Source organism: Schistocerca cancellata, chromosome 1 (genome assembly GCF_023864275.1).
Source record: "Schistocerca cancellata isolate TAMUIC-IGC-003103 chromosome 1, iqSchCanc2.1, whole genome shotgun sequence".
Taxonomy (NCBI): domain Eukaryota; kingdom Metazoa; phylum Arthropoda; class Insecta; order Orthoptera; family Acrididae; genus Schistocerca; species Schistocerca cancellata.
Window position 1 is genome coordinate 468,958,180 of NC_064626.1, and position 13,097 is coordinate 468,971,276.

A 13,097-nucleotide genomic window follows, 5' to 3' on the forward strand; every position below is an offset into this window, starting at 1 on the left:
CCAGATGGCGCTATGGTTGGCCCGCTAGATGGCGCTGCCACAGGTCAAACGGATATCAACTGCGTTTTTTTAAAAATAGGAACCCCCATTTTTTATTACACATTCGTGTAGTACGTAAAGAAATATGAATGTTTTAGCTGGACCACTTTTTTCGCTTTGTGATAGATGGCGCTGTAATAGTCACAAACATATGGCTCAAAACTTTAAACGAACAGTTGATAACAGGTAGGTTTTTTAAATTAAAATACAGAACGTAGGTACGTTTGAACAGTTTATTTCGGTTGTTCCAATGTGATACGTGTACCTTTGTGAACTTATCATTTCTGAGTACGCAGTCTGTTACAGCGTGATTACCTGTAAATACCACATTAATGCAATAAGTGCTCAAAATGATGTTAGTCAACCTCAGTGCATTTGGCAATACGTGTAACGACATTCCTCTTAACAGCGAGTAGTTCGCCTACCGTAATGTTAGCACATGCATTGACAATGCGCTGACTCATGTTGTCAGGCGTTGTCGGTGGATCACGATAGCAAATATTCTTCAACTTTCCCCACAGATAGAAATCCGGGGACGTCAGATCCGGTGAACGTGCGGGCCATGGTATGGTGCTTCGACGACCAATACACCTGTCGTGAAATATGCTATTCAATACCGCTTCAATCGCACGCGAGCTATGTGCCGAACATCCATCATGTTGGAACTACATCGCTATTCTGTCATGCAGTGAAACATCTTGTAGTAACATCGGTAGAACATTACGTAGGAAATCAGTATGCATTGCACCATTTGGATTTCTATCGATAAAATGGGGGCCAATTATCCTTCCTGCCATAATGTCACGCCATACATTAACCCACTAGGGTCGCTGATGTTCCACTTGTCGCAGCCATTGTGGATTTTCCGTTGCCCAATAGTGCATATTATGCTGGTTTACGTTAATGCTGTTGGTGAATGACGCTTCGTCGCTAAATAGAACGAGTGCAAAAATCTGTCATCGTCCCGTAATTTCTCTTGTGCCCAGTGGCAGAACTGTACACGACGTTCAAAGTCTTCGTCATGCAATTCCTGGTGCATAGAAATATGGTACGGTTGCAGTCGATGTTGATGTAGCATTCTCAACACCGACATTTTTGAGATTCCCGATTCTCGCGCAGTTTGTCTGCTACTGATGTGCGGATTAGCCGCGACAGCAGCTAAAACACCTACTTGGGCATCATCATTTGTTGCAGGTCGTGGTTGACGTTTCACACGTTGCTGAACACTTCCTGTTTCCTTAAATAATGTAACTATCCGGCGAACGGTCCGGACACTTGTATGATTTTGTCCAGGATACCGAGCAGCATACATAGCACACGCCCGTTGGGCATTTTGATCACAATAGCCATACATCAACACGATATCGACCTTTTCCGCAACTGGTAAACGGTCCATTTTAACAAGGGTAATGTATCACGAAGCAAATACCGTCCGCACTGGAAGAATGTTACGTGATACCACGTACTTATATGTTTGTGACTATTACAGCACCATCTATCACAAAGCGAAAAAAGTGGTCCAACTAAAATATTCATATTTCTTTATGTACTACACGAATATGTAATAAAAATGGGGGTTCCTATTTAAAAAACGCAGTGGATATCCGTTTGACCCATGGCAGCGCCATCTAGCGGGCCAACCATAGCACCATATGGTTTCCCCCTTCAAACCAGACGAGTTTCGTTCTTTGTAGTTTTTTCATTTGATTGTTATTTCGTGAGATTATTGGCCCGGTCACTATCAGAGGCCTGAATGAAAATCATCTCTTTGAACTTCTGGTCTCTACAGAATCGTAAATCTCTCATTCTTCGGGTGGATTGTTATGGAGCGAAGTATTGAAATAGCAGTTAAAAATTCTGTTGCCCTATAAAATCCTCATTTTAGTATCACTGTCTGAGATGGCAAGTTTACGCATAAAGTGAAGAGTCGTTTTATGGAACAAGACTCATCTCCTCTTGAAAGTTGCTGTTTGACCTTTAGCAGTTTGCGCGAGTTATCTCTCCGTGTAAACCATGCGTCAGGCACGCACACAAATCTAATTTATCTCGCTCGGAGCGAAAGTCTTACTCTTCTCGGAATTTTCCTTAGCCAGGTCAAAACATCTTTATTCTTTTTATATTATCACGCCTTGTGAAATATTCGGTTTTCATCAGTCTTTCAACCAGTTTTCAGCTCTCGGTCTGAACCTAATTTTTACATATTTAGACTGTCTTACAGTGTGCATAGTTTGTTTTAAAAATTCCAGTCTCGGTCGTCCTCGGGCTATCCTGCCTTGTTCTTTCTAGGACATATACAAGGAACTGGTTGTGTCGTATTATGCGACCAATTCTCCCGTGTCTTATCCGCTCTGTTTGTCTCCTAAGTGACCTTTCTTCGCCAGTTCTTTGAACAGAGTCCTTACTGATGGTTTTATCTGTCCTCTTTATCGTTAACAGGCTTTTCCAGTACCATACCTCAAATGCTACAAGAGCTTCCATTTAATTTTTCCCTACCGTTCTGTCTCGCAGTCGTACAGCGCTACGCTCGAAATGAGGATCTGAACCGCCTTTTTTCTCGATTCAGTATTTATGCAGTTTGAAGAAAGTATTTTCCTGTTTTTCACGAACATGCTTCTCCAATTCTTTATTTTATGTCTTATTCGCTTATCCCGTCTTCAGTGATCTGACTTCCTAAATAGTTGTATGAGTTTGCTCGTTTTATATTATTTCCTCTAATTTTAATATTAATTTCTTTTGTTTCCTTTGAGCGCGTACTCAGTATTCAGCGAAAAAGAGTGATTGTTGTGTAGTGCCACCGTTGGGTTCCAAAATTTAGCTCTGACTCAATGCAGTTAGTGGAAATGAAATGTTGTTATGATTTTCTTCATCTTCGCAGCTGACCGCAGCTTTGTTACAGTGTCCGTCAAATAACAAAAGACTTCAAACATCGTATTTCAGTCTAAAGCACTACTAAAAACTTACTTTTACGTAGCATAAAGGATTCAGAATTCAGAATGACAGAGCAGTTTTGTAAATTTCAATACCAGTAAAGCCAGTCATATTTTCTTGCGTTTTATTCTGGGACCGTCGCGCTTCTCCAACGTAGGGCAGCATTACACGAAACGTCTACAGGGTGATTCCGTGATGGTTTCAAACTTTCAGGGATGATGGAGAAGAAAATGTGAATGTATCAATTTGAGGTAAGATACGCTGGTTCGGAAACGACCGAGTCGAAGAAAAGTATAAGCGAAAATCTACTCAAGTTCGGCTTTAGCTTCACGCAGCGCTCAAATTAAGAGCCCCAGCTTCCGAACCCTTATCGTGACGTACAGAAATCCTATTGAGTACTCCCCAGTAGACTCAGATAATTTCCTCTGCTGATGGTCAAGTAGTGCCGCACGTAACTTGATGTTAGAGAGACCGAAAATTCTAAATCTACCGTTGTTGTTGTTGTTGTTGTTGTTGTGGTCTTCAGTCCTGAGACTGGTTTGATGCAGCTCTCCATGCTACTCTATCCTGTGCAAGCTTCTTCATCTCACAGTACCTACCGCAAGCTACATCCATCTGAATCTGCTTGGTGTATTCATCTCTTGGTCTCCCTCTACGATTTCTACCCTCCACGCTGCCCTCCAGTCCAACCGATCCCTTCTTCTAGTCAAGTTGTGCCACAAACTTCTCTTCTCCCCATTCCTATTCAACACCTCCTCATTAGTTATGTGATCTACCCATCTAATCTTCAGCATTCTTCTGTAGCACTACATTTCGAAAGCTTCTATTCTCTTCTTGTCCAAACTATTTATCGTCCATGTTTCACTTCAATACATGGCTACACTCCATACAAATACTTTCAGAAACGACTTCCTAACACTTAAATCAATACTCGACGTTAACAAATTTCTCTTCTTCAGAAACGCTTTCCTTCCCATTGCCAGTCTACATTTTATATCCTCTCTACTTCGACCATCATCAGTTATTTAGCTCCCCAAATAGCAAAACTCCTTTACTACTTTAAGTGTCTCATTTGCTAATCTAATTCCTTCAGCATCACCCGACTTATTTCGACTACATTCCATTATCCTCGTTTTGCTTTTGTTGATGTTCATCTTATATCCTCCTTTCAAGACACTGTCCATTCCGTTCAACTGCTCTTCCAAGTCCTTTGCTGTCTCTGATAGAATTACAATGTCATCGGCGAACCTCGAAGTTTTTATTTCTTCTCCATGTATTTTAATACCTACTCCGAATTTTTCTTTTGTTTCCTTTACTGCTTGCTCAATATACAGATTGAATAACATCGGGGAGAGGCTACAACCCTATCTTACTCCCTTCCCAACCACTGCTTCCCTTTCATGTCCCTCGACTCTTATAACTGCCATCTGGTTTCTGTACAAATTGTAAATAGCCTTTCGCTCCCTGTATTTTACCCCTGCCACCTTTAGAATTTGAAAGGGAGTATTCCAATCAACATTGTCAAAAGCTTTCTCTAAGTCTACAAATGCTAGAAATGTAGGTTTGCCTTTCCTTAATCTTTCTTCTAAGATAAGTCGTAAGGTCAGTATTGCCTCACGTGTTCCAGTATTTCTACGAAATCCAAACTGATCTTCCCCAAGGTCGGCTTCTACTAATTTTTCCATTCGTCTGTAAAGAATACGCGTTACTATTTTGCAGCCGTGACTTATTAAACTGATAGTTCGGTAATTTTCACATCTGTCAACACCTGCTTTCTTTGGGATTGGGATTATTAAATTCTTCTTGAAGTCTGAGAGTATTTCGCCTGTCTCATACATCTTGCTCACCAGATGGTAGAGTTTTGTCAGGACTGGCTCTCCCAAGGCCGTCAGTAGTTCTAATGGAATGTTGTCTACTCCCGGGGCCTTGTTTCGACTCAGGTCTTTCAGTGCTCTGTCGAACTCTTCACGCAGTATCATATCTCCCATTTCAATTCATCTACATCCTCTTCCATTTCCATAATATTGTCCTCAAGTACATCGCCCTTGTATATACCCTCTATATACTCCTTCCACCTTTCTGCTTTCCCTTCTTTGCTTATAACTGGGTTTCCATCTGAGCTCTTGATATTCATACAAGTGGTTCTCTTTTCTCCAAAGGTCTCTTTAATTTTCCCTTGGCAGTATCTATCTTACCCCTAGTGATATATGCCTCTACATCCTTACATTTATCCTCTAGCCATGCCTGCTTAGCCATTTTGCACTTTCTGCCGATCTCATTTTTGAGACGTCTGTATTCCTTTTTGCCTGCTTCTTTTACTGCATTTTTATATTTTCTTCTTTCATCAATTAAATTCAATATTTCTTCTGTTACCCAAGGATTTCTACTAGTCCTCGTCTTTTTACCTACTTGATCCTCTGCTGCCTTTACTACTTCATCCCTCAAAGCTACCCATTTTTCTTCTACTGTATTTCTTTCCCCCATTCCTGCCATTTGTTCCCTTACGCTCTCCCTGAAACTCTGTACAACCTCTGGTTCTTTCAGTTTATCCAGGTCCCATCTCCTTAAATTCCCACCTTTTTGCAGTTTCTTCAGTTTTAATCTACAGTTCATAACCAACAGATTGTGGTCAGAGTCCACATCTGCCCCTGGAAATGTCTTACAATTTAAAACCTGGTTCCTAAATCTCTGTCTTACCATTATATAATATATCTGATACCTTTTAGTATCTCCAGGTGTCTTCCATGTGTACAACCTTCTTTCATAATTCTTGAACCAAGTGTTAGCTACGATTAAGTTATTCTCTGCAAAAAATTCTACCAGGCGGCTTCCTCTTTCATTTCTTACCCCCAATCCATATTCACCTACTACGTTTCCTTCTCTCCCTTTTCCTACTACCGAATTCCAGTCACCCATGACTATTAAATTTTCGTCTCCCTTCACTATCTGAATAATTTCTTTTATTTCATCATACATTTCTTCAATTTCTTCGTCATCTGCAGAGCTAGTTGGTGTATAAACTTGTACTACTGTAGTAGGCGTGGGCTTCGTGTCTATCTTGACCACAATAATGCGTTCACTATGCTGTTTGCAGTAGCTTACCCTCATTCCTATTTTTTATTCATTATTAAACCTACTCCTGCATTACCCCTATTTGATTTTCATCATCATTAACCATACAGTAAAGCTGCATGCCCTCGGGAAAAATTACGGCTGTAGTTTCCCCTTGCTTTCAACCGTTCGCAGTACCAGCACAGCAAGGCCGTTTTGGTTAATGTTACAAGGCCAGATCAGTCAATCATACAGACTGTTGCCCCTGCAACTACTGAAAAGGCTGCTGCCCCTCTTCAGGAACCACGCGTTTGTCTGGCCTCTCAACAGATACCCCTCCGTTGTGGTTGCACCTACGGTACGGCTATCTGTATCGCTGAGGCACGCAAGCCTCCCCACCAACGGCAAGGTCCATGGTTCATGTGGGGGAGGGGGGGGGGGAAATCTACCGTACAGTAGCAATTAATTCCATTTACCTGTGTACGTTTCACAAGCTTCCACATTTAGAGCAGTTTTCAGCATGGCGTCCCTTAGCGATGCCGGCAAGGCATCGTTGCAAAAAGTTCTGTCACACCAGTTATAATATCTGTGGTGTCGTTTGAACAGTGCCACAGGCAGCGAGAATGCTTGGCAGTCAAAAAGTGAGGTGGCATTCCACCATGTTGGAACCACATCCGTTGGCGAATAAGAAGTGAGATATATTCCAGGAACCTGGGCAGAATGTCTTTGAAGCACACAGCGTTCACTGGTGCAGTTTAACGACGAGGTCATAGAAACTGGTCTAACACGTAATCATCGACTATGTCTGCCCACGCGTTGACTGACAATCCGTATCAGTGGCTCTTCACAGCTGTAGATGGGGTTCTCATTGGCCCAAACATGACTGTTCCGACTATTCAAGATTCCGTATGTGGTGAAACATGCTACACCCGTGTGGTGAAAAGTACTTACATGTACACAGGAAAGTGAGGATCGACTGTAAGACGCTGGAAGAACAATTGGCTGAAAACGACACGAAGTCGGAAGTTAGCAGTAGTGAAGTCATGAACTTTCTATGGATGGCAGTGATGCAGTTTCAAACTCCGCAATACTCGTCACATGGTACTCTGCGAAATATTCATTTCATGTGCATCTGATCGAGTGCTGATTGCTAGCGCCTTATCTACTCGAGAAAGTACTGTATCTTCTAAATAGGGAGACGGTGTAGTTCGTCGTCCCCGGTCGTTGTACTGTGGTACCAGCTGCCCTGTTTCACTCAATCATTGGAAAACTCTTGGAAACATGGTGTTCAAATGGCTCTGAGCACTATGGGACTCAACATCTTAGGTCATAAGTCCCCTAGAACTTAGAACTACTTAAACCTAACTAACCTAAGGACATCACACACACCCATGCCCGAGGCAGGATTGGAACCTGCGACCGTAGCAGACCCGCGGTTCCGGACTGCAGCGCCAGAACCGCACGGCCAGCGCGGCCGGCAGGAAACATGGTAGAAGCAGGGTGTCTTCTACGTGGATATTTGGTCCTACACAACGTTTCTGCTACTCTGCTGCTTTCATTTGCTTGCACATGCACGAAAATCTTGTCTACAAGTTCCGTCACCGGGCACAACTCCATTTGGTTAGGGTTGACTGACGTTAGTACTTCAATTTATAAACACAGACTGCAGTTACTAGAGCACAGACAGTGTACATCAGGATTGCTCATGTCAGTACACAACACGCCATCTGCATTTGGTTAGTGCTAACCCTACGAGCCCAGCAACAACTGTACCGGTACACGCAGTGTCAGAGTTACCGTAACGACTTTCGATTATAACTTTCGGCTCGCTCGTTTTCAGACCAGGGTCCTTTACCTAAAATTGATACATCTACCCTTCTCCGACATCCCTAAAAGTTTGTAACATCACCACGAAATCACCCTGTACGTCGCGCCCTCGACGGTAGTGCCTGTCGCGAAGTTACTCGTATAGCCGTTCCATCTTGAAGACACGCCTTGTCCCCAGGCCTAGTTCTCCGCATGCACACAAAGCAAAAAATCCGCACAGTAGCTGTGCTGTTCTATATAATAATTTATATTATCGTTCCGTCGCTCGCGAGCATCATTCGTGAGTAAGGTGTACAAAGGTGCGCATTTCACTCTTCCGGAGTGATAGGTAGCACCATAGTTGTCACTGACAGGTTTGAGGTTCCTCCCACATTATTTGAACATGCGACGGGCCCAGTCAGTGTGCAGACTAATAAGCGCGTCTTTGTTTGTGGCAGATACTCAACGTCAAACGAAGATGTCTGGAAATACGGATTGGAAGTCAGCATCTACCATCTACGACTTTACGGCACGAGACATCCAGGGCAATGACGTGTCCCTGGAGAAGTACCGCGGTCACGTCTGCATCATCGTCAATGTCGCTTCCAGGTGCGGCCTCACTGCTACCAACTACAAGGTACGTAACTAGCCCTTTGCTGACAGAAATTAGCTGCCTGCTCGACTGCACAGTTTTTAAAATGATTTTTGAAGTTAAGGAAATGCACGAAAAGAGGTAGGATGTGAGCCTCTTTGGACGTGGACAACCAACTGAAAGTCGTTGTTGTAAACAATATTGTTATTTACTTTACTCACGCCTCCAAAGAGTAAACCAGCCGTACGCTTATGTGTCAGACCTGTGTAGCGTCAAATTTGGAAAATTATGAACACTCCGCTGCAGAGTGATTTGTTCTGGAAACTATCGATAAGGCCGTGGCTCAGCCATTTTTCCGCGGTATCCAGTCCCTAAGCTTACACACTACTTTACCTAAATTATCCTAAGGACAAACACGCACACCCATGCCCGAGGGAGGACTCTAACCTCCGCCGGAATCAGCCGCAGCGCCATTGACTGCTCGGCTAATCCCGCGCGGCGTCCATTCTCCCAGGAGTGCTAGTCGAACAATGCATGCTGCAGAACATCTGCAGAGTTTGGTAGTAGGAGACAGGTACTAACAGAATTGAATAGACAACGGCCGCTTGTGAATCATACGTGGATGCTCAGCCCGTAAAAAAAATATCCGCGAAAGCCAAAGTTCCCGGTTCGAGTCGCAGTCCATCACAGTGTTTTAATACACCAGGTAGTTTTCAAAACAGCGCACACTCGGCTGCACAGTGAAAGGTTCATTCTACGAATTTATAGCGGAAATAGGAATGATACACATGCGCCAAGATTACTACTTGTTTCATCGGAGAAAAATAATACACTCCTGGAAATTGAAATAAGAACACCGTGAATTCATTGTCCCAGGAAGGGGAAACTTTATTGACACATTCCTGGGGTCAGTTACATCACATGATCACACTGACAGAACCACAGGCACATAGACACAGGCAACAGAGCATGCACAATGTCGGCACTAGTACAGTGTATATCCACCTTTCGCAGCAATGCAGGCTGCTATTCTCCCATGGAGACGATCGTAGAGATGCTGGATGTAGTCCTGTGGAACGGCTTGCCATGCCATTTTCACCTGGCGCCTCAGTTGGACCAGCGTTCGTGCTGGACGTGCAGACCGCGTGAGACGACGCTTCATCCAGTCCCAAACATGCTCAATGGGGGACAGATCCGGAGATCTTGCTGGCCAGGGTAGTTGCCTTACACCTTCTAGAGCACGTTGGGTGGCACGGGATACATGCGGACGTGCATTGTCCTGTTGGAACAGCAAGTTCCCTTGCCGGTCTAGGAATGGTAGAACGATGGGTTCGATGACGGTTTGGATGTACCGTGCACTATTCAGTGTCCCCTCGACGATCACCAGTGGTGTACGGCCAGTGTAGGAGATCGCTTCCCACACCATGATGCCGGGTGTTGGCCCTGTGTGCCTCGGTCGTATGCAGTCCTGATTGTGGCGCTCACCTGCACGGCGCCAAACACGCATACGACCATCATTGGCACCAAGGCAGAAGCGACTCTCATCGCTGAAGACGACACGTCTCCATTCGTCCCACCATTCACGCCTGTCGCGACACCACTGGAGGCGGGCTGCACGATGTTGGGGCGTGAGCGGAAGACGGCCTAACGGTGTGCGGGACCGTAGCCCAGCTTCATGGAGACGGTTGCGAATGGTCCTCCCCGATACCCCAGGATCAACAGTGTCCCTAATTTGCTGGGAAGTGGCGGTGCGGTCCCCTACGACACTGCGTAGGATCCTACGGTATTGGCGTGCATCCGTGCGTCGCTGCGGTCCGGTCCCAGGTCGACGGGCACGTGCACCTTCCGCCGACCACTGGCGACAACATCGATGTACTGTGGAGACCTCACGCCCCACGTGTTGAGCAATTCAGCGGTACGTCCACCCGGCCTCCTGCATGCACACTATACGCCCTCGCTCAAAGTCCGTCAACTGCACATACTGTTCACGTCCACGCTGTCGCGGCATGCTACCAGTGTTAAAGACTGCGATGGAGCTCCGTATGCCACGGCAAACTGGCTGACACTGACGGCGGCGGTGCACAAATGCTGCGCAGCTAGCGCCATTCGAGGGCCAACACCGCGGTTCCTGGTGTGTCCGCTGTGCCGTGCGTGTGATCATTGCTTGTACAGCCCTCTCGCAGTGTCCGGAGCAAGTATGGTGGGTCTGACACACCGGTGTCAATGTGTTCTTTTTTCCATTTCCAGGAGTGTAGTTTCTAAAACCGTGTACGTTTTTTAACTTAGATATTCATGACTAGATTTCAGAAAGTGAGGAGAGCTGATTAAGACGTCGATTGTGAAACTTTTCTTATTATAGAGGAAGAACTGCTCAATGCTCCTGCTTATAGGTACTAAACCACGAACCGTTACATCTAAAGCTAAGGAGATGAAGTATACTTCCATGGAAATAGGGCAAAAGATTCAAGATCGTTCGCGTCATACACCAGCCAGTATTAAGCTAACTATTAATTGGTTTCTCCCATTGTTGGGAGGGAGATGAAGTATAATTCTATGGAAACAGGGAAAAAGATTTAAGATCGTTCGTGTCATACACCAGCCAGTATTAAGCTAATTATTGACTGATTCCTCCCATTACATTGATGCGCTAATCTCCCATATGCTGCCCATAAAAACACCGCCTAGCAAAAAAAGTGAAGCTCCCACAAGAGAATGTGGAACAGTGTAACTTTGAACAGGTACACATCACCATCGGGTGTCCAAATGATTAGAATTACAATTGTCAGTGACAGGTAGAATAGCCACAAGAGAGCATTAGTGTCGTTCGAGTTTAGTGCTTTTACGGTGTTTGGGAGGGTCAATAAGGGGCGTGAACAGCGTCAGATACTGAGTGATCACTGTGGGAGACACAGAGATGCGGCGTACTTGTCTGAGACAGTGTTGTCTGAGTTTGAAATGGGCCTCATTGTGGGTCCCCATTTGCCCGGGTTGTCGAATCTGCAATAATCAGATTGTTTGGTCGATGCTGGACTGCATGGGAACGTGAGAGTGGACATACTCACCACAAGCACATCGTAATATTTTTCGGATCTGCACATGCCATCGCAGAACAAATAATGGATTCTTTACAACGTTCTGTGTCATCCCGAACCACTGACCGGATACTAACTGCAGTAGCGCAAGGGAATTGCCGTCCCATGCGTTAGTTGCCGTTAACGCCGCAAGACAAACAGCTCCGTTTGGAGTGGTGTCGTCATCTGGAAGCACTGTCTGCTGATGAAAGGTACCACATTGTGTTTTAGCGATGAATCGCGGTTATTCCCCAACACGGATGTGAGCAACGAGTATGACGGCGACCTGGGGAGAAGTCCCAGTTTTTCAAAAGAAGGAGGGGCATAGCGGTAGTTACTGCTGGTGTCATTGTGTGGGGAGACGTCGGGTATGACCGCGTCGTGGGTGATAGTGATCGAAGGAACTGTTGCGGTGTGCCACAGATATTCTGCTTCCTCATGTGTTGACTCTCACGCAACAATATCGTGGTACCATTTTGCAACAGGACAATGCTCGTGCACACATGGCACATTGCTCTATGAATTGCTTGTGTGATACTGATGTACTGTCCTAGACAGCAAGATCCCCGATTCCCAACGGAGCGTGGGACCAGCTCGGACGTCAGTTCTGTCCCATTCTCTCAGTATCCGGGATGTCAAGAACCGATTACAACAGTTGTCGACCAGCTTGTCTCAGGAGAGGATACAATGGCCTTATGACGTCCTTACCAACCGAATTAGTCTATTCACCCGCAACAGAGTGGGTACGACGTCATGCCGATAAGTGGGGTCACACAACCAGGTTCTTTGTATGTTTTACTCGCTTTTGTAATCACTGACATAACATAACATACACTTTTATCGAACTGTGAAGTTTCGTTCTGTTCTCCTCATACTGGCTGGTGTCGATCGCGCGGCGTATATGTCTAGCTGCCGCTCGCCTGAATAACGGCGTACCCGGACAGAACCATCATCGTGATTCAGCTGACCAGGCGACACGTTTCCATTGATCCACGGTCCAATTTTGATGATCCTATGCTACTGCATTCATAGCGATATCATTGCCTCCAAATGGGAACACGGTGATTGTCTGCTGCGGGGCTTCATATAGGATAAACCTACCTAACTTCGTGATATTAAGGATCGTAAATGAACAAACAGAACAAATATTCAATTTAGAAATTGTATATTTTACATATAAGAGACAAATACTGGGTGATCAAAAAGTCAGTATAAATTTGAATAAATCACGGAATAATGTAGATAGAGAGGTACAAATTGACACACATGCTTGGTATGACATGGAATCAAAAAAATACAAAAGTTCAAAAAATATCCGACAGATGGCGCTTCATCTGATCTGAATAGCAATAATTAGCATAATAAAGTACGACAAAGCAAAGACGATGTTCTTTCCAGGAAATTCTCAATATGTCCACCATCATTCCTCAACAATAGCTGTAGCCGAGGAATAATGTTGTGAACAGCACTGTAAAGCATGTTCGAAGTTATGGTGAGGCATTGGCGTCGGATGTTGTCTTTCAGCATCCCTAGAGATGTCGGTCGATCACGATAGACTTGCGACTTCAGGTAACCCCAAAGCCAATAATCGCACGGACTGAGGTCTGGGG

At 44.8% G+C, this 13,097-nt stretch overlaps 1 protein-coding gene across 1 annotated transcript in view; it reads left to right on the forward strand.

Moving 5' to 3' along the window:
- The window catches only part of LOC126177113 (glutathione peroxidase-like), a 37,282-nt gene that overhangs the window by 8,517 nt on the left and 15,668 nt on the right, over positions 1–13,097 (forward strand). The window contains exon 2 of the mRNA XM_049924384.1: positions 8,283–8,461. Within this exon, the coding sequence (XP_049780341.1) occupies positions 8,303–8,461 (159 nt within the window). The 5' untranslated portion in view covers positions 8,283–8,302. The remainder of the gene's footprint in view (positions 1–8,282; positions 8,462–13,097) is intronic.